Here is a 20940-nt window from a genome sequence, read left to right on the forward strand (position 1 = left end):
AGGAGGCAGCTACAGCTGCCTTAATACCTCAAGAAGCCACTTAAAAAAGCTTCCTCAAGACCAGGTCTACCCTGCGATCCTGAAAATCTTTCAGGTTAGCTCCTCCCTCAGCTCACACAGGGCAGTGTGCTTGGTCACCTGAGGCCACCACCGAATTTACTTTCGGCTGTTCAAAGAACTGTTGAAAATCCATTGCAATAGGAAAAAGTTTAACCATGGTCTTAGTTTAAAGCACATGTGTCAAACACAAGGCCTGCATGCCGATTCCAGACCACGGCCTGTGGCGACTGTGCCAGCGCTGGCTTGAGAGCGATGTGATGTTTCCCTCATTTCCATCCCCGGATGCCTTACCTTCTGGTCGGCTCCCTCCTCCTCACTACCGCATTCGTTTCTGTGCACAAAGCCACGGGCAGTGGCTCCTTGTGCGTCCCGTACCTCATCCAGAAGTCTTCTCTCCGATGTTGTGACGTCAGAGAGAAGGCTTCCGGTTCAGGTGCACGATGCATGCGTTGGAGCCGCCGCCCGTGGCTTTGTGCACAAAAACAAATGCGGCAGTGAGGAGGGAGCTGGCCAGAAGGTAAACACCTGCCGGAGGGAGGCAACTAGTTGAGGAACAGAATGGAGGAAGGGAGAGGGGTGCATTAGGACTCGAGAAAGAGGGAGCACAAACTTTGGACAAATGATAGAAGGAAGGATGGAAGGAGGGAGGGGGCATGAACTTGGGACATAGAATGAAGGGAAGGCGAGAGGAGAGCATGGAGAGAGTGAGGGAAAGAGATGCTGAGGTGAGGGAAGGAATAGAAAGGGAAAATTGGGTGTCAGAGAGGGAAAGAGAGTTGGTGCACATGAGGAGATGAAGAAAAAGGAGTATTGTAGGGCAGAGAGAGAAAATTATTGGACATGTTGGTGGGAGAGGAGAGAGGTAAAGATGCATGGGGGCGAGAGATATGTCAGACCAATGGAATGGAAAAGAGAGAGAGATGCCAGATCACTGAATGGAAGGGAAGGAGGGGTGATAGAGATGTTAGACTGCAAGAAGAGAGAAGGAGAGAGATGTTAGACCTCGGGAAGAGAGGGGGGGGAAGGAGAGAGATGCCAGGCTATGGGAAGGAGAGGAAAAATATGCCAGACCATGTGAGGGGGAATGGGGAAGACAGAGTTATCTGACCATGGGAGAGGGATGAGATGGTGCACAGCAATTGGTGCGGCAGGGAAGAGATAAGAAGAAATGGATAAATGAGAATAGGGGAGAAGAAAAAGGGATGGTACACATGGATAGATGGGAAGGGAAGACATGGAAAAGTACATAGATTTTGAGAAGAAAGCAGAAAAATGGAAGAAAGTTGAATGTTAAAAGTTAATGCTAAAGATGGATGTGAAGGATATAAAAACAGCAAATGGATAAGGTGGCCCTGGATACACAGTTAAGAGCACAGACAGAAGGAAGTGCAACCAGAGACTGGGAAAAGAAGGTTTGTAAAACAACAAAAATCAGAAGACAACAAAGGTAGAGGAAATTATTTTATTTTCAATTTAGTGATGGAATTGTATTAGTTTTGAAAATTTATAATCTGCTATCTATATTTTGCCATGTTCAGGAAGAAATGCATTTGTTTCTTTTTCTCTGGGGTTGTACTGCATGCAGAGTCTTGAATGGGCATCTCGGCAGGTACAGTTTGGAAAATAATTCATGAAAAAAGTTGGGCATGTCCAGGGTTAGTATAAGATGGATTCCAACAATGCTGATGCCATGTCAGAAGGCCAGGAGGCTCCAGTGCTGTCAGGAGAACTTGGAGATGTTCAGTGAAGACCACGTGAATTTTTTTCATTGTTTGGTGAATGGAGGTGAGGCTTGGGGCTATCACAGAGATCCTGAATACAAAATGGAGTCAATGAGGTGGAAGCACAAGTCATCCCCTACCCAAAAAAGTCTGAGATGGAAAAATCTAAAGGCAAAGTTATGGCAACTTTCTTCTGAGATGAAGGACTTTTGCTTTTGGAGTTCATGTCACACTAGACAACCATAACCAGGTAAAGTAATGCCAACACAATGATCACTTTGTGAGAGTAAATCAAGGAGAAGAGACAAGGAAAACTCACAGCAGGTGTGATGATACTTCATGACTATACGCCGGTGCACATCACGACAATCACAGGCTGCCATTCGAGAATGGGTCAGCTACTGAAACACACATTCACCCTACAGTCCTGTCCTGGCTCCCTCGGATTACTTCCTTTTCTAAATTTTGAAGAAATCTTTCCATGGACAGAAGTTTTCAAGTGATGATGACATCAAGGAAGCAGTGACATCCTGGTTTGAAGGTCAAACAGAAGAATAATTTTTAAAGGGGTTAAAGTAATTAAAAAAAAAGTTTTCTTTCCTACTAAGGTATATAAATTATTTAATGCCCCTTGTAGCTTACACAAGTAGAAAAAGGAAAATGAAATTTGTAAATAAAGTCTGTATCCAACACAGGGATAAAGGATAAAATTAGAAGTAGCACCATTTCTTGTTGAATGAAGGTGATCAGTAAAGACTGGTGGAATGATCATCTGAACATCATATGATAGATGCAAGAAATGAGCACTGGTAAAAGGAAACAAAAGGGAGGATGGAGGGCAATCCAAACACAGAGCTTGGTGAACCAGACTATGTACTTTACTGAATATTGCATGGTCATATTTGCTGGCTTGGGATAAAAGCTAGAAAGTTGTTCTGGATGGCCTGCAATCATTTAATGAGATGTATACCACGTTAGAGTAATCAAGGTAAAATGCGACAGTAGCAGAGAAGAATGAGCGGCATCAAGAAGACTACATCTGTTGCAATTGTCCGGGTCTTGCCACATCCAAGTGAATGGCACTGACATTTCAGCCATTGTGCTGTGGCTTTCATCAGCTGGGGAAAAACACGGAGGTTCAAATGAAAGAAGGTATTAAGGTACTATAACAAACCAATCAATCAAATCTCCACACAACTGGGGATATCATACTACTTAATGGCATAGTTAAATGTTAAATATACTTATTTGTTTATAAATTTTCTTTACTTTTATTATTACTGTTATACTGTTTTTTTGCTAAGTGGAAGAACAAGTCTCAGAATCTCAGGTAAAGTCATTTAAGTGCTCATCAGGCAATCTGAACTGACTTGTACGTTTTCTTCATTGGGAAAAAACCTCCACAAAACAGGTATAAGATTCAACAACTTCAAAACAGCACAATAGAGCACACAAAAATGTAAGATAAACTTATTTAAAGATTCCCACATGGCCCCAAACTAGAGAATGACACAAAGACAAAGTTTGTCCCCATCCCTGTGGGATCTGTCCTTGCCCTGTTTCTCTCCTGTCCCCACGGGCTTTATCCCCATCCCACGACCTCGGTCCTCATCTGAACGAGCCTCAAACACTTATTTTATATTTAAATCTTAAAAGTATAAAAAAGGGACAATATTCTGTTCAACTGCTTTGCTACAAAACCATAATAGGTTCATCCCCAATCTACCCGTCTCACCATTTTGAATTTCCAGGCACAAACTGTACATGTAGTGGTTACTTGTTCACCTTTCCATCCTTGAAGGGCTGCATCTACAAGAGATTCCTTGATCGAACACTATCATTCCAAGCAGGCAAATGGAAAAAATGTTTAACAAACTTTATTTCAAACGCACTTTCTTATCAAACTTTCAGGAAGTTAATCAAAACTTATCTCTTTGACAAATTTCTTTGACTCCACGTCTACCTTGATGCATTCCTAAAACATTCCCAGATAAACTTGATTAATCGTAACATGTTAATGTCATTCCGAAAGTTTTTTGTATTTTCGCTGTCTGTATACAGTCTCTTCCTTTATAAACCGCTCTGAACTATTTGTGGTATTGTGGTATATTTTTAAAAAGTTATTAGTTATTATTATTATTCCATTCCAATCGGTTTTGGTACAAATTTCCCACAGATTCAGTTGCCTGTGCTTTTATATCATCTGGGGAAATAATTAGACACAGGTATAAAAGACACAGGTATAAAAGAGACACACACAGTGTAGTGGATGAATAGGAAATATTAAATAATGGAAATGTACCTTGAGGCCAGCAATGATGGAGGAATCTGTTGCATTAACAGTAAGATGCTTGAGCAACTGGGCACATGATGGAAGAACGTTACAGGTGGCAGGAGCTCATGCCAATTCTGATGCTGGACGTTGAGAAGGAGTACATGGCCTTGTCCTCGATCAACGTTTTGATGTATCCTCTGCCTGGGCTGAGACCAGTATGGAAGCCTTTAAAGCCTGTAAAGACTGTCTGCAGTAGTCCTGGTGGCCATTACTTCGGCCTGCAGGGGCTCCGAAGTTCAGGTTTTGTCTTGTAGGGATCCTTTCCTTCAAATTACTGATTCTAGCATGCTTCTATGCACTGTTCCCTTCTTTCTTTTGAAGGTGATCTCTAGTTTCCACATCAATCAGGAGGTATGGTTGCCCATCTTTACTCCCTCAAGATCGAGCAAGCACGACCGAGTTCTGAACTCTTTAGATTTGTGCAGAATCTTGTTGAAGTACTTGGAAATTATGAATGAGTTCAGTATGTCCGACCACTTGTTCGTACTGGTGGGTCCTGCGTGTAAAGACAGGCCAGCTTCGAAAGCTACCATTTCATCCACCTATATTTCAGCCTCTGATTTTGATGAAGGCTCATTCCACTAGAGGCATTTTCTTCTTTTGGCTGAGGCATCTGCCATTTCCATTGAGGAGATTTATAGATCAGCAACTTGGTTCTCCTTACATACTTTTATGAAATTTTACAGGATTGATGTAGCGGCCAAGCTGGATTCTGCTTTTGGATCTTCAGTGTTGGCAGCTCATCAGTTCCACCCTAACTTTGAGGGACTGCTCTGATATGTTCCACTAGTCCAGGAATAGAGTGGGATTGTACAAGAACAAAACAAAAATTTAGGTTCTTGCCTTTGCTAATCTTCTTTCCTGTATATATGTAATATCTTTAGATCTGAGCTCAGCATTTGATCTAGTTGACCATGAACTTCTATTGAGATTGCTCCATGATATAGGTTTAATAGGAATGGTTTGGGATTAGTTTGCAGTCTTTCTCCAGGATCATACTTTTAGAGTAGTTACGGATTGGTCAATATCCAGTGATAGATTATTGGACTGTGGGGGTACCACAAGGCTCAACCCTTTCACCTATTCTGTTTAATATATTTTTGAGTCCTCTTGCAAGACGAATTCAGGAATTAGGAATCAGTACATAAATCTATGCTGATGATATTTTGTTGGTATATGATTTATCCCTTTTTTGGATGGTTTGGATAGGATAAAAGAATGGTTGGGGGAACATGGGCTAGTATTGAATATGTTAAAAAACAGTAGCATGTTGTATTTCCGGTGACAAGGTAATACCACAACTAGATATAATTATATGGTATAAAGTATTGTATTGTCATCGCCTGGAAATGACCAGCCATCTTCTAATGTAATCCACTTAGAACCGCAAGGTACAAGCGGAATAGAAATCACTAATGTAATGTAATGTATTCAGTGCGCAATAGTAGACTTAGAAGCACCATCCCCCTTATAAGGACCCACTAGAAGGACAAAAAGATGATCTGATTTCCTGATCTCCTGGGTCCACGGCACATAAGCGCGAAGGACCCGACTGACATAAGAACATAAGAATTGCCACTGCTGGGTCAGACCAGTGGTCCATTGTGCCCAGCAGTCTGCTCTTGCAACGGCCCCTAGGTCAAAGACCAGCCCTACCTACATACGTTCCGGTTCAGCAGGAACTTGTCTAACTTTGTCTTGAATCCCTGGAGGGTGTTTTCCCCTATAATAGCCTCAGGAAGAGCATTCCAGTTTTCCACCACTCTCTGGGTAAAGAGGAACTTCCTTACTTTTGTATGTAATCTATCCCCTTTTAACTTCAGAGAGTGCCCTCTTGTTCTCCCTACCTTGGAGAGGGTGAACAACCTGTCTTTATCTACCAAGTCTATTCCCTTTAGTATCTTGAATGTTTAGATCATGTCCCCTCTCAGTCTCCTCTTTTCAAGGGAGAAGAAGCCCAGATTCTCCAATCTCTCGCTGTACGGCAACTCCTCTAATTGCTTTTGCTCAGAAGAACCCTCCCAACTACCCAACACTGGGAGGACTACAGATTAATTGACATGAAAAGGAGAAACTACTTTTGGCAGAAAAGAAGGAACAGGCCTCAAGACAACCCACTACCTAGAAAACTCCAAAAAGGGAGCCCTACAAGAGAAAGCCTGCAGCTCAAAAACACATCCAGCTGAAGTAATGGCCACCAAGAAGACCACTTTAAGAGTAAGGTCCTTCAAAGAGCAGTCGCCCAACGGTTCTAAAGGAGGGCGCACTGACAGAACCAGATTCAGATCCCAAGAAGGAACAGAGGGACGCAAGGGAGGCCTGAGAAACTTGGCCGCCCGCAAGAAGTGAATCACATCAGGAACGGCAGTCAAATGCTGACCTTTCACTAACTCCTGAAAGGCTGACAAGGCTGCAAGTTAAACCTGGAGAGAAGACCAAGCCAGTCCCCTATCCAGACCGTCCTGCAAGAACTCTAGGATGTTAGGCAGGGAAGCAAGAAGAAACCACTCCATGCACATCACAGCACTCTGCAAATAGACACCAAATCCTCACATAAGCCCAAGAGGTGGAAAGCCTCCGGGACCCCAAAAGAGTTGAGACCGCTTTATCTGAATACCCCTTCTTACCTAGGCGATCCCTTTCAAGAGTCAAGCTGTAAGACAGAAGGAACCCGGATCGAACGTTGGAATGGGACCCCGAGTCAGGCACGTGAAGAGCCCTGTTGACCCCCTTCAAATCCAGGATGGGTCGAAAGGTCCCTTCTTTCTTTGGCACCACAAAGTAAATCGAGTACCAACCTGTGCCCCACTCCTGCGGGGGTACTGGAACCACCGCATGGAGATCCAACAGTCGTTGAAGGGTCTTATGAAAGGCCATCTGCTTCCACGCCACCTGCGAGGGAGAAGCAAGAAAATGGTCTTGCAAGGACCGGGCGAACTCCAGAGCTTAGCTGTCCTGGATCAATTCCAGAACCCACTGATCAGACACGATGTCTGCCCAATTTGGATAAAATTCTCTCAGCCGTGCGCCCACCGGAACCAAGATGGGTGCCGGCAAGGAGTCATTGAGCAAGACGGGCGGCAGGGCATCAGGTGGGGGCACTAACTGCACCCTGGCGGGCCCCACGAAAGGACTGTATGCACTGAAAGAATCTGCCTCTAGAGAGCCAGAAGAAGGGAAAGAGGCAGCTTCTCTACTAGAGCGGAAACGGTGGAAATCATGCCCACAAGCAGCGCCACCTCGAACCAGCGGCCTAGGCCTATCCTCAGGCAAACGAGGCACTGTGGAATCAGTGAGAGTCTGAACCAACCTGCCCAGGTCCTCACCAAACAAGAATGATCCTTTAAAAGGAAACTTTGTCAACTTAGCTTTGGACGCCAAATCCACCAACCAAGCGTGAAACCACAAGGTACGGCATGCTGCCAATCCAAAGGCCAAAGACTTGGCAGAAGCTCGCAAGAGGTCATACATAGCATTCGAGAGATAAGAAGCACCCAATTCAGTTTTGGCAACTTCTTGCTTAAGCAAATTCCAATCCTCAGATTTACTGTCAAGCACATGCTGGGCCCAACAAAAACACACCCGAGCCACTAGCCCGCCACACATTGCTGTCGCATCAAAACTCTGTTTAAGGAGGGACTCCAACATACACTCCTCCAGGTCCTTCAAGGCCGCACCGCCCTCAACAGGCATGGTATGCCTCTTAGAAATAGCCGAGACCACCGCATCCACTACGGATGACTTCAAAGTGTCCCTATCCCCTTCAGAAACGGGATACAGGCGGACCATAGAGCACGCAAAAGGGGCTTCCTGCATCTACCACTGTGCGAGCATAATATCCCGAATATCCTGATGCATAGGAAAAGAGTGGGAAGCAGAGCAAATCCCCTTAAGAAAGGGGTCTACCATACGCAGAGGCTCAGACACGGTATCCTCAAAGTGCAAAACCGAGGAGACCTGCAGAATTAACTCATGAAGCTGTTTCCGCTGAAAAATGCGCACAGAAAGACGCATCTTCGCCAGTTGGGGGGTGCTCGAACCCCTCGCTGGCAGAATCTGACCCCCAAGAGGGATCCTGGAATTCTCCCCAAGGGTCCAGGTCCTCATCAATTACATCTTGCTCCTCTGGGTAAAAATCCTCAACCCAAGAGACCCTTGGGTGTTTGAATGAGAGAGGAGTAGAAGGAGGCAAAACCGCCGCTGTGTGGGGCCGCGCCGGGGAAGACGTTGAGGGTAAAAAAATAAAACCCCAGAACAGGGGGAAGGTCACCTAAGGTAACAGAAATGAAGGAGGAGGTTCTTGCCAAAATCGGAGCTCCTGCGGCCCGTCTTGTCTGAAAAGCCTGGGACTTTCCCGACGCTGAAGCCGAGGATCCGATGTGAAAAAGGAATCCCCAGCCGCACCAGCAGTAAGGGAATCCTTAGCGAGGTACATATGGTGAGGTGCCCTGGCCGCCGGCAACCGCTGCCGATGAGACTCCCCCACCTCTCCAGCCTGCACAACGCTTACACAGGCTGGCCATGAGTACCTCGCGTCTGGAGCACAATGAACATTTTTTTCCCTCCCTTAAAAGTGCTCTTTGTGTTGAAAAACGCCCTAGCTGTAATAAAAGTGCCGGTCAGTTGAGAAAAAACCAATACAAAATTGCAGTTTTAAAGGGAATTGATGAGCCCTTTAGACTGGCACACCTCAGGATTTTTCTTTTTTTTCCACTTACCCAAGATGGACGACTCAAACAAATGGTATTGGAGCCCACTAGGGATCAGGCGATACTGGACCTAGTACTCACCAACGGAGAAAGTGTCATAGAGGTTTACGTAGGCGATATGTTGGCCTCCAGTGACCACAACATGGTATGGTTCAACCTCAGGAAAGGTTTCACTAGATCAAACACATCAAGAAAGGTCCTCAACTTTAAGGGCACTAACTTCAAAAGCATGGGAGATTTCGTCCATTGGGCGCTGCAAAATCAAGCCGAAACAGATAATGTAGAGGTATACTTCTCCCTCCCCATTCGCGGTTTCATATAATTGCAATTTTTTCTGGGGAGGGGGAAAATAAAAAAAAAAGTCTTAATGTAAAAAAAAAAATCCATCTTTTTTTCCTCCCTGCCGCCTTCCTGGCCTTACCTGGTGGTCTAGAGGGTTTTCGGGGCAGGAGCGATCTTCCTACGCTCCTGCCCCATACAGATCACCATGAGGAGATGGCTGCTGGGAGTTCCCGTAGTCTCTCGAGACTACGTTGGGAACTCCCTACAACCATTTCCTGATGGCGATCTGCACCAGGTAAGGCCGAGAAGGCAGCAGGGAGGTGGGGGTGGGTTAGAGCCGGATAATCGTGGTTTTTCGGCATTCGCGGTCCGGCTCTGCCCGTATCCCCTGCGAATGACGAGAGAGAAGTGTAATGTGGTCAACTCTGAAATCTACCCTACACGAATCAACTAACCGCTATATAAAAACAGTAAGTAAATGGCGGAGAAATAATAAACCTCAGTGGTTCTCTGCGGGGATCTTGGATCTCGTAAAAAAGAAGAAAAGAGCATTTATCTCCTGCAAACAATCAGGAAAACGAGAGACTAAGGAAGACTATCTGGCCAAGTCTAAAGCTGTCAAAACAGCAGTCAGAGAGGCCAAACTCTGAATGGAAGAGAATCTAGCAAAGAACATTAAGAAGGGGGATAAATCCTTCTTCAGGTATATTAGTGACAGAAAAAGAAACACAGATGGGATAGTACGCCTTAGGAAACCAGATGGGAATTATGTAGAATCGGATTCTGATAAAGCCGAACTACTAAATGAATACTTCTGCTCAGTCTTTACCTGCAAGGTGCCGACAGTTGCAGACAAGGGAAAGCTCAGAAGACCCGTTTCAAAATTTCGAGTTTACGCCCAGCAGCGTCTACTGTGAACTATCAAGACTCAAAGTGAACAAAGCCATGGGACCAGATAATCTACACCTCAGGGTGCTTAGGGAGTTGAGTGATGTCCTGGCAGAACCGTTATCCACGCTCTTCAATCTTTCCCTAAGTACAGGAAGAGTCCTGTTGGACTGGAAAACAGCCAACTTCATTCCACTCCACAAAAAGGGATGCAGGACAGAGGCTGCGAATTATACACAGGTGAGTCTCACATCGATAATGAGTAAACTTATGGAAACACTAAACACACAAATTAGATACGATCCTGAACGAGGAGAATCTGCGAGATCCCCATCAACATGGATTTACAAAGGGAAGGTACTGCCAATCCAATCTAATCAGCTTCTTTGACTGGGTAACAAGAAAGCTGGATATGGGGAAGTCCCTGGACGTCGTGTACTTGGACTTCAGTAAAGCTTTTGATAGCGTCCCACATCGCAGGTTATTGAGCAAGATGAGTTCGATGGGATTAGGTGAAACATTAACTGCATGGGTTAAAGACTGGCTTAGAGGTAGACTTCAGAAGGTGGTGGTGAACGGTACCCTCTCCGAAACGTCGGAGGTGATCAGTGGAGTGCCGCATGGCTCAGTCTTGGGCCCGATCCTATTTAACATCTTCGTAAGGGACCTGGCTTAGGGGCTTCGAGGTAAAATTACATTATTCGCCGATGACGCCAAACTATACAACATAGTAGGCAAAAGCACAGTGCCAGACAGTATGACGCAGGACCTACTCTTACTGGAACATTGGTCCACGACTTGGCAACTAAGTTTCAATGCCAAAAAGTGTAAGGTCATGCACCTTGGCAGCAGAAATCCATGCAGATCTTACACCCTAAATGGTGAGACCTTAGCAAGGACTACAGCAGAACGAGACTTGGGGGTAATCATTAGTGAAGACATGAAGACTGCCAATTAAGTGGAGAAAGCTTCATCCAAGGCTAGACAAATGATGGGTTGTATCCGTAGAAGTTTTGTCAGCCGAAAGCCCAAAGTCATAATGCCGTTGCACCGATCCATGGTGAGACCTCATCTGGAATATTGTGTACAATTCTGGAGTATACTCAAAAAATCACCCAAAGTGGTTCAAAGGATACTACCTATTCAATATGTGCAAACACACCACTTCATAGGAACAGTGCCTCCACTAGCATTACTTGTTCTATATAGGAAATAGACTCGGGAAAAGGCTTTTAATTATTTTGCATACCTTAAATATACTGTAGTTTAAATTGAAGTTAGAACCAAATTTTGCTATATTAATATATTTTGCAAACTATCCTCAAAATAGTTTTATAGTCACTTGGCATAGGCAGCCTCTTCAAACTTGAGAGCCACATTCTGACTGTATTAACTGATCTTAAAGCACTATAAAGCTGATTAGTGGCTAGTGAGAGGGAGAATGACATTTAAAATCAATATGTGCAAACACACCACTTCATAGGAACAGTGCCTCCACTAGCATTACTTGTTCTATATAGGAAATAGACTCGGGAAAAGGCTTTTTCCCGAGTCTATTTCCTATATAGAACAAGTAATGCTAGTGGAGGCACTGTTCCTATGAAGTGGTGTGTTTGCACATATTGAATAGGTAGTACAATTCTGGAGGCCACATTATCAAAAAGATGTGCCGAGAGTTGAGTCGGTTCAGCAAATGGCCACCAGGATGGTCTCGGGACTCAAGGATCTCTTGTATGAGGAACGGCTGGGTAAGTTGCAGCTATACTCACTCGAGGAGCAGAGAGAGGGGAGACATGATTGAGACGTTCAAATATGTCACGGGCCGTATCGAGGTGGAAGAAGATATCTTTTTTCTTAAAGGACCCACGGCAACAAGAGGGCATCCGTTGAAAATCAGGGGTGGGAAACTTCATGGCGATACCAGGAAGTATTTCTTCACTGAAAGGGTGGTTGATCATTGGAATGATCTTCCACTGCAGGTAATCGAGGCCAGCAGTGTGCCAGATTTTAAGAAAAAATGGAATAAGCATGTGGGATCTCTTCATAGAAGAAATTAGGGGGGGTGGGTCATTAGAGTGGGCAGACTTGATGGGCCGTGGCCCTTTTCTGCCTTCATTTTCTATGTTTCTATAGTACAGTTAAGGAAGGAAGAATCATTTAAAAATTTTAAGAGGCATCTATAAGCACATTTTTTTTCAAATGGCTCTTCCGAATTGAATAATGGAATGGGGACCACAGTTTGCCTTAATTTGTACTGATTTGTGTTGATTTGGATTTATTTATATAACAATTAAAGTGGATATGTTTTAGAAATGTTAATTTCTTTGATACTCTCAAGCTCTGCCAGTGGCAGATCTGTGAAGTGTGCTGTGCCGGGAGTTGTATTAAGACCTGCACTAAAATATAACTGTTTGCTCTCAGGGCGCTTCAAAGACTTTTCTATCTCTTAAATTTGTTTTATTTTATTTTTAATTTTTTATCTTCTTTCATTATTTCTATTTCTTTGATTTTTGATCTTGGAAATATATTATATGTTGTTATTACATATTTTTATTTTTTTCAAGTACTTTAGATTGTGAGCCTTCGGGACAGATAGGGTAGTTTTTCTCAAGTACCTAATTTCATTTTAGTTTGATACTTTGTAAACCGTTTAGGTTAGAAAAATGCAGGAGCAGTATGTCAAATCTTAAATAAACATAAATATATCCACACTCTGGGAGTTGCTGATTTGCTGATTGTCTGCCTCGATAGCCATGGGCATGGTGGTGGGAAAGAAGTGAGGTAGAGATGCATGGGGAAAAAGAGATGACAGGGAGAAATTTTGGATGAGTGGGAACATAGGAATGGATACAAAGGGATGCAAGAGGGGCCTCAAGGAGGTGGAGAAGGTGGGAAGAATACTAGGATCTGAGTTACATACAAATTCAACTTAAGAATGATTTAAAAAAAACCCAAACAAACCCAAAACTTATTCTTAAACCTGGGATTGCCTGTAATAGCAAAACCTCTACTGTAATGTATTAGTTTTACAGCAAAAACTATTGCAGGATAGTAAATAAACTTTGTGATTCTTATTGGCTAAGTTTCTCCCCTCTTATGTGAAATGTATGAATAAAATAAACTGGTAAGTAGGCCAAGAAATATAAAATTACAAGATTTCTGCTATTTAAGTAACTGGACAAATCTATTCAATGTTGGTCTCAGGGTGCTTTTATTTTTTCATTTTTTGGGTATAGAGTAATGTAAAGTGAAACTGCAAATGTCTAGCATCTGTGATGGACAAAAAAAAAAAACTGAGGGAGCAGTATAGCTACAAAAGTTTAGACATTACAGTACACATGTAGTGATAGCCTTCTGGTATTTCTAGAAAGCTCTGAAATAAACGTCCTTCTGAAGACAAAAGCAGTTCTAAGATCCACTCGTGAAGCTAAAGTGAACTGTTAGCTTTCACAAAAACAAAAACAAAGCTAGAATCTCAACAGTCCAAAGAAACAATGTGGCTTCTGAATGCTCTCATTTAGAAGATAAATTAAATCAAACCTACTTCCAAAGTCAAGTTTCATGTGGGATATTAATCATTGTACATGCCATATATTTAGCTTTGAATATAATTTCACACCCTATTCATGATGCTTTGAAAGATTACCTTTCATCAAGATAGATTCTCAGTTTCTTCCAATTTAGTGTTCTAGTACAGAAGATAAACTTTGATATTTCCTTTGGTGAATCATCTAATATGCCATGGGACATAAAGTACTCAATTCCCTGAAATATAAGACATTTATAAAATATTAAAATTAGACTATAACGTGGAGATTAATATGTATTCATTTTTTCCTATAAAAAAAGAAAACTGAAAATTTCTGATTTTGTTCAGCAATAAATATGAGATTGTTTCAAGTGCCATCTGTGTGAGGAAAAAATAAAATCTCACAATTAGACCTGGTATAATCTCCTATAAAATTAGCACTGTAGCCTATCTGGTCATTTTAGGTCCTTATAATGGAAACAGAATTTTAATTATTTTGCATACCTTAAATATACTGTAGTTTAAATTGAAGTTAGAACCAAATTTTGCTATATTAATATATTTTGCAAACTATCCTCAAAATAGTTTTATAGTCACTTGGCATAGGCAGCCTCTTCAAACTTGAGAGCCACATTCTGACTGTATTAACTGATCTTAAAGCACTATAAAGCTGATTAGTGGCTAGTGAGAGGGAGAATGACATTTAAAATCAATTGGATATGGTGAAATTTGTTCTTACCAGCTAACTTCCTTTCCCTTAGCCCTACATGTGCTCCCCAACCAGTAGACAGAGGCATAGAACAGCAACTGCTATCACTCTTATAAAAAGACTGGTACAAACCTAAACCTTACAAGTATACCTTTGACAAAGCAGTGTCACATTCAATGAACATTAAGACACTGGTTGCCAACCCTGTCCTGGAGGACCACCAGGCCAGTAGGGTTTTCGGGATAGCCCTAATGAATATGCATGGGGCAGATTTGCATGCTTGTCACCTCCATCATATGCAAATCTCTCTCATGCATATTCATTAGGGCTATCCCAAAAACTCTACTGGCCTGGTGGTCCTCCAGGACAGGGTTGGGAATCACTGCATTAAGCCATGAAACAGATAGTTCTCCATATGAAACAGTGCTATGACTACACAACACCAGCACACCTCATAGATCTTGGCAGTGAGAAAGACCTCAGTCCTGGAGTGGTCTAACAGGACTAAAGGAAAGGAAATTAGCAGGTAAAAACAAACAAATTTCATCTTCCTTAGCATCCTGCTAGACCAATCCAGACAAATGTCCAGAATGACACAGCTATTGCACTGGAAATGTTATTTTAAATTTCATGGCAGATCTGTCAGTAACACATTTAACGGCACCTCCAGACCTGTCGGTAATTTCAGTACTACCTTCTGTGCATCACCAAACAATGATAGGGCATTGTTTGGAGTGATCATTTTAATATTAATGACCTCATTTTAATACTAATGATCCTGTTATACTACAATGGAAAAGAACACGGTGAGCCATTATGTGCATCTATCGGTAAATTACTTCAAAGCTAAACCGGTTCATACTGGTTAGCATCGATCCTTACAAGCCATACATTTAGAGCATCTGGGCCTATGTCTATAGAAAGGATGGCAAGTTGTGGACACAACTGGCAAAGCTGTCTTTAAAAGGTACAGCATAGAAGGTGGTGCACATACAGGGAGGACTTCCAGTGCTTCCCCTAACATCTGTTTTGCTTACAAAACCTACCAGTCGCACCTCTTCCTCAACTCCAATTTATCTTATCTTGACAGTTTATCACCCGGTTCCCATCTATACCACACTCATGCTATGCCTTCCAGTACACCCTAGACCAGGGGTAGGCAATTCTGGTCCTCGAGAGCCGGAGCCAGTCAGGTTTTCAAGATATCCACAATAAATATGCATGAGATAGATTTGAATCTGAAGGAGGCAGTGCATGCAAATCCATCTCATACATATTCATTGTGGATATCCTAAAAACCTGACCTGGCTCCGGCTCTCGAGGACCGGAATTGCCTACCCCTGCCCTAAACCATCTATAGAACCCAGTCTCACTCTCCCAGCCAGTCCTCAATAATCCCTCTGTTACCTAACCTGAACACACTACATTTTCTCTTCTCCTAAATTCTTCTCTTTTCTTTATCAACCTTTCCCTGCCCTAATGTTTTCTCCTCTATCCTTTGTTTATCCCACAATCTTTTTCCTCCAATGCTTAGTCTTTTGTTATGGATAGTGTGTTTAATATCCCCCATCCTAAGTTTCTCTGTTCCCTATTTTCTCTTGACTTAATCTGCCCTGTCCCCTACTAATTCTTCTTCCTCCATTCAAGTCAGTGCCCTTCTCCTGAAGGTTAGGCTCACCCAGCTTCATTCCTCCTCAGCAGATCCATTGCACATATCAAATTCCTATTCCCCCTTTCCAACGCTCAAGAACATATCTAGTCCCTGATGCCATGTGCATCTTCCCATCCTCTTTAGCAATTCTCCTGGTACTCGCAAATTGCAGGACAGCAGCAGTTCCACATCTGGAAAATACCTATGAGATGTTCTACCACCTGAATGCACAAGCCTTAGAAATTCAGTCGTTATTAAAATTACTGGTATATTTATTAGTACAGTACTTACCTCTTGAGGATTAGCATTGAAAGTGAGACTCCCTTCATCCAGCTGCATGTACAGATTTCGAAAAGAAAACTCTGGAGGGGTTTGTTTATTGTATATAGAACAGTGACTCCAAGTCGATTTGCATAATCTTTATAAAAAAAAGATAGATTTCTTATAATATTTACTTGATTTGTTCTAGATCACCTTTAAAGTTTAAACATTTGTTAATTTAAAAGTATTCAAGAATGATTTATACAAAACATTTTCATAAATTTATAAAACCTAGAACTAAGGGCCTCTTCTATCAAACTGCGCTAGCAGTTTTTAGTGCAGAGAGCTGCGCTGAATGGCTCGCGTTGGAAGCAGTGCGTTGGGAACAGTGCGGGCCATTAAGCATGGCTCTCTGTACTAAAAACTGCTAGTATAATGTTATATTTTCTTCCTATATTTGCAACACATTTTGACAAATATTTATGGTGAAATTTGTTCTTACCCAATAATTTCCTTGAGTCCTTCTAGACCAGACTAGTCCAAACGGGCAGTGCTCCCCAAACAGAAGATGGAAGCAAATAATACAGATTTTCAATAACAGAGTACTCCCTGAACATGTCAGTACACCTTTTCAAAGCTTAGGACAAACGCCAGTGTAAAACACACAACTAGCAACATGAACATAACAAGAAAGATTAGGGACCAGATGCACGAAAGAGGATTGCATGCAAAAGAGTCACGCAAAGGTTTGTAATAATCCATAAGAACATAAGAATAGGGAGAAAATCAAGATGGCATCGGAAGCGGATGCCTGAGAGGGGAACTCCGTTCTAGAGAATGTCACGGGGAAAAAATCTGTCCCCGTCACTGCCCCATCCTTGGCCCATCATCTCCTTCACCACCCCGTCACCGCCATTCCCTTCACCGCCCCGTCACCACCATCCCCTTCACCGCCCCGTCACCATCACTGCCATCCCATTCGCAGCCCCATCACCGTCCCCGCAGCATCCATATAAGCCTCAGTACTGCAATATTTAGCTTATTCCTTCCTTATAAATCAAAGTTCTGGCTGCTGAATTAGAGACTGAGAATCGTTGGATACACTCCATTTTTCAGATGAGTTGTTGTTTGTTCTCATTTTTTGTTCCTAATTCCATGCCCTAACAATTGCACACACCTGTCTAGCTGAGCTGTAGCCCTCGTGCTGTTCACGATTAGTTTAGGATCTTGTTCATGCCATGAAACTGTCTTTACACATTACTCTGAATTACCGTTGAAAAAATTCTTTGAAAACTCCTAAGAAATTATTGAGTATGATTGAAAAAGTATTGATTTAAGTGTACACGGAGTTTTTTTATAAACCAGTGATGATGTGAGTAGACTCGGGTACTTGTGTAGTCCCGGTCTCTCACACTTGAGGTTTATTTTTCTCCGTTGTTTTATAATTTCTTATGTCAGTGAGTGTTTTGTGTTTTGTGTTAGTGTGGTATGAATGATCCTATTGCTATCGATAAACAGTATTTTCAATGCGTTTGCTATATAGAGTTTGATTTATACGATTGAATTCCCACATATATTTGCTGAATTAGAGAAACAGATGTTCAGTTGGCAGGGCTTTGTTTATAAATTTATATCAACACAACTAATATACTACTTTATCCTAAAGCAAAAAAAATAAAATAAAATAGAAATAGAAAATAAATAGAATTTTTTTTCTACCTTTGTTGTCTGGTTTCTGCTTTCCTCATCTTCTCATTCAATTCCTTCCATCCACTGTGTGTCTTCTCTCTGCTTCTTCCATTTGCTCTGTTACTGTGCCTCTCCCTTCACCCCCCCCCCCCCAATTGGTCTGGCACCCATCTTCTTCCCTCCGCTCCCCCATAGTCTGGCATCTGTCTTCTTCCCTTCCAGCATCTTCTCCCCACTCTGTCTTCCACATTTCCCTTCAGGGTCTGTTCCTCTCCATCCTCCTTCAATGTCTGTTCTATTCCTTTCCACCACCACCCTTCCCTCCCTCCTTCACCATCTGTTCCTTTCTACCACCCTTCAGCTCCTCTCACACGGCCTATCTACCTCCCTCCCTCTTACTTTCGTGGCACATTACAATGTAATTTGTGCAAGCCGCTGGAGCCTGTTAGCTCGGTCTCCAAACAATCTCGCTTCTGTGTTCCTATTTTCCCCATTTCTAATATCTCCCCTATATATCTGGCATTGCCCCCTCCTGTGCCCATATACCATCCCCATGGCATGTATGTCCCCTTTATGTCTCTGTCCCTATGCCCCCATACACATAATTTCCCCTCTTTCTGTTACCTTCCTGTGTTCAGATTTCTCCTCTCTTCCTCTTCCACACCAATGTGTCTCTTCTCTTCAACCCCATCTAGCTTCTTTCCCTCTTTCTACCCCCCCCACCTCCCATGCTTCCAGCATCTGGCTCACCTGCCTGTCCTCCCCTTTCTTTCCTGCTGTGGGTTTCTTTCTCTCCCTCTTCATCCCCTTGGCCCAGAATCTCTTTCCCTTTCACTCCCTCCTTCTAGTGTGAGCCGGGAACACGCGTGATCCAGCAGCCCCCTCCTGCCTGACTGCAGCGTTCCGTCACCTCCCTCCCTCCACCTCACCTTAGATGCCGAGTTTGCCAGCTTTCTTTTTTGCCCAACCGCACGCACAGCTGCTCAGTTGTTCAATCTTCTCCTCTGATGCAACCGGAAACAGGAAGTTGCAGCAGAGGAGAAGATTGAACAACTCGAGCAGCCGCACATGCGCGGCTTTTTGAACGCGTGCGGCTGGGCAAAAAAGAAAGCCGGCAAACTCGGCATCTAAGGTGAGGTGGAGGGAGGGAGGTGACGGAACGCTGCGATCGGGCTGGTGGGGGCTGCTGGACCGCGTGATCCTTGATTGCCTCACTGCGGAGACAAGTCCATTCACCACTCCATGGGGCGGTGAATGGCCTTGTCCCCGTCCCCGCAGTGACCACTATTTTTTCCTTCCCCGTTTCGGTGGGTTACCCGTGACTACTCGCGGCTAGCCGCGGGTAACAACCACCGTGTCATTCTTTACTCCGTTCCTTGTCCGGTCAACGCTACCTGATAGTCTTCCCCGGTCGGGAGACATGGGGAAGAGAAAGGGAGCTCTCCGTTATAACCCTCCAGCGGTGGTAGCCCAGCAGCGTTTGATCCAGATGATTGCAGAGGCTTTTTCCCGCTCGGATGACTCAGCATTGCCTAACTTGGGGAGAGCCCAACTCTTCCGGGTGAACCCGTGCAAACAGGAAGGGTGTCATTGAGCCCGGAGCAGTGGACAACACCACCCCAACCTGGAAGCACGCTGGCGGAAGGAGAGCTGGGGCAGATGAGTAGAATCCTCTGATCCCAGATTAGGAGGGAGCCAAGCACTTGTCTCGTCAGGAGAACAAGAGCAGGGAGAAGTTCAACAACGACCCGGCAACAGTGTAAAGGTGAGAGGTGCTTTGGGAGGGTCCACCTTACAATTCGGGGTGTTGGAAAAGCCCGCAAAGATAGATTAGGAGGCACTATGGCAAGCCATATCAATTATGGATGCTAACCTAAAGTTATCTTTTTCTACATTATCGACTGACTATGGGACTATCTTTTCCAAAGTGGAACAACAGGGATTGACTATTACTCAAATAAAAGAAAAAGTAAAGAAGCAGGAGACAAAACTCTCTGAAATGAAGCACATATAGTTTGAACTGGTAAAAGAAAGATCTTATATTTCCAGGAAAATGGAGAGTTTTGAAAACCAATTGAGAAAAAATAACCTGAGACTTAAATTTTCCTAAATCTCCTCTGATTTCTCCTATAGAGATGGTTAGAAAATACCTTAAAAGAAGTATTATATATTCCATCAGAAAATTTACCTCCTATTGTTAGAGTAAATTACCTTCAGATTAAAAATCCTGTAGGAGTTTCTACTCCTAATGAGAATCAAGGAGATAAAGGGGTGGACATGGATTTAACAACTTTTTTGGAGAGTTTGTTGGAGGTTTTAACAGAAAGAAGAACCCTGTTAGTTATCTTAGCTTTGGAAAGTGATAGGGAATATATATTACGACTGTATTTCCGCCATTTAAATGATCAGTTTTTGGGTTCTAAAATTTGTAAATTTCCAGATATGTCTCAAAAGTCCCAAAGGCGGAGAAAGGAATTCTTGGCATTGAGGCCAAGAATCCTGACCTTAGGAGGAATATTTTTGTTAAAGTTTCCGGTAAAATGTTTTGTTACTTATCAAACTAAGAATTTCCTTTTTTTTTTAACCCAAACAGCTGATAGAACTTATTGAATCAAAGGAGAGAGGAGTACCTGTCGGAAAATTTCACGGCGACACCAGGAAGTATTTCTTCACGGAGCGAGTGATTGATCAATGGAACAAGCTTCCAGTACAGGTAATCGAGGCCAGCAGCGTGCCAGATTTTAAGAATAAATGGGACGCCCATGTGGGATCCCTAAGTGGATCAGGGTAGAACATTGGCTAATATTAAGGGGAGGGTCTATAGAGTGGGCAGATTTGATGGGCCTTGGCCCTTTTCTGCCGTCATCTTTCTATGTTTCTATGTTTCTACCTGTAACAAATGATGTGTAACTTGCTTTACCGGCTTTAGGTAATGGAGTATTAACACTTCCTTATAATGTAAGTTAATCTTCATTAAGGGTTAATTACCTGTTGATTTTCTCTTATAATATTGTGGACTAAATAATCAAATATTATCATTTCCTTACTATGATTTGTTTCTTATGTTAACTATTTGATCTTTGTTCAAGTTATATTATGCTTGATT

General features: G+C 43.0%; 1 protein-coding gene across 2 annotated transcripts in view; it reads right to left on the minus strand.

The window, feature by feature from the left end:
- Positions 1–20940, minus strand: part of FBXO8 (F-box protein 8) — a 122527-nt gene that overhangs the window by 21695 nt on the left and 79892 nt on the right. For both annotated transcript variants that reach the window (XM_033942664.1, XM_033942675.1), the window contains 2 exons: positions 16176–16302; positions 13642–13760 (listed from right to left, as the gene is read on the minus strand). In XM_033942664.1, the coding sequence (XP_033798555.1) occupies positions 13642–13760; positions 16176–16302 (246 nt within the window). The remainder of the gene's footprint in view (positions 1–13641; positions 13761–16175; positions 16303–20940) is intronic.

Source organism: Geotrypetes seraphini, chromosome 1, assembly GCF_902459505.1.
Source record: "Geotrypetes seraphini chromosome 1, aGeoSer1.1, whole genome shotgun sequence".
Taxonomy (NCBI): domain Eukaryota; kingdom Metazoa; phylum Chordata; class Amphibia; order Gymnophiona; family Dermophiidae; genus Geotrypetes; species Geotrypetes seraphini.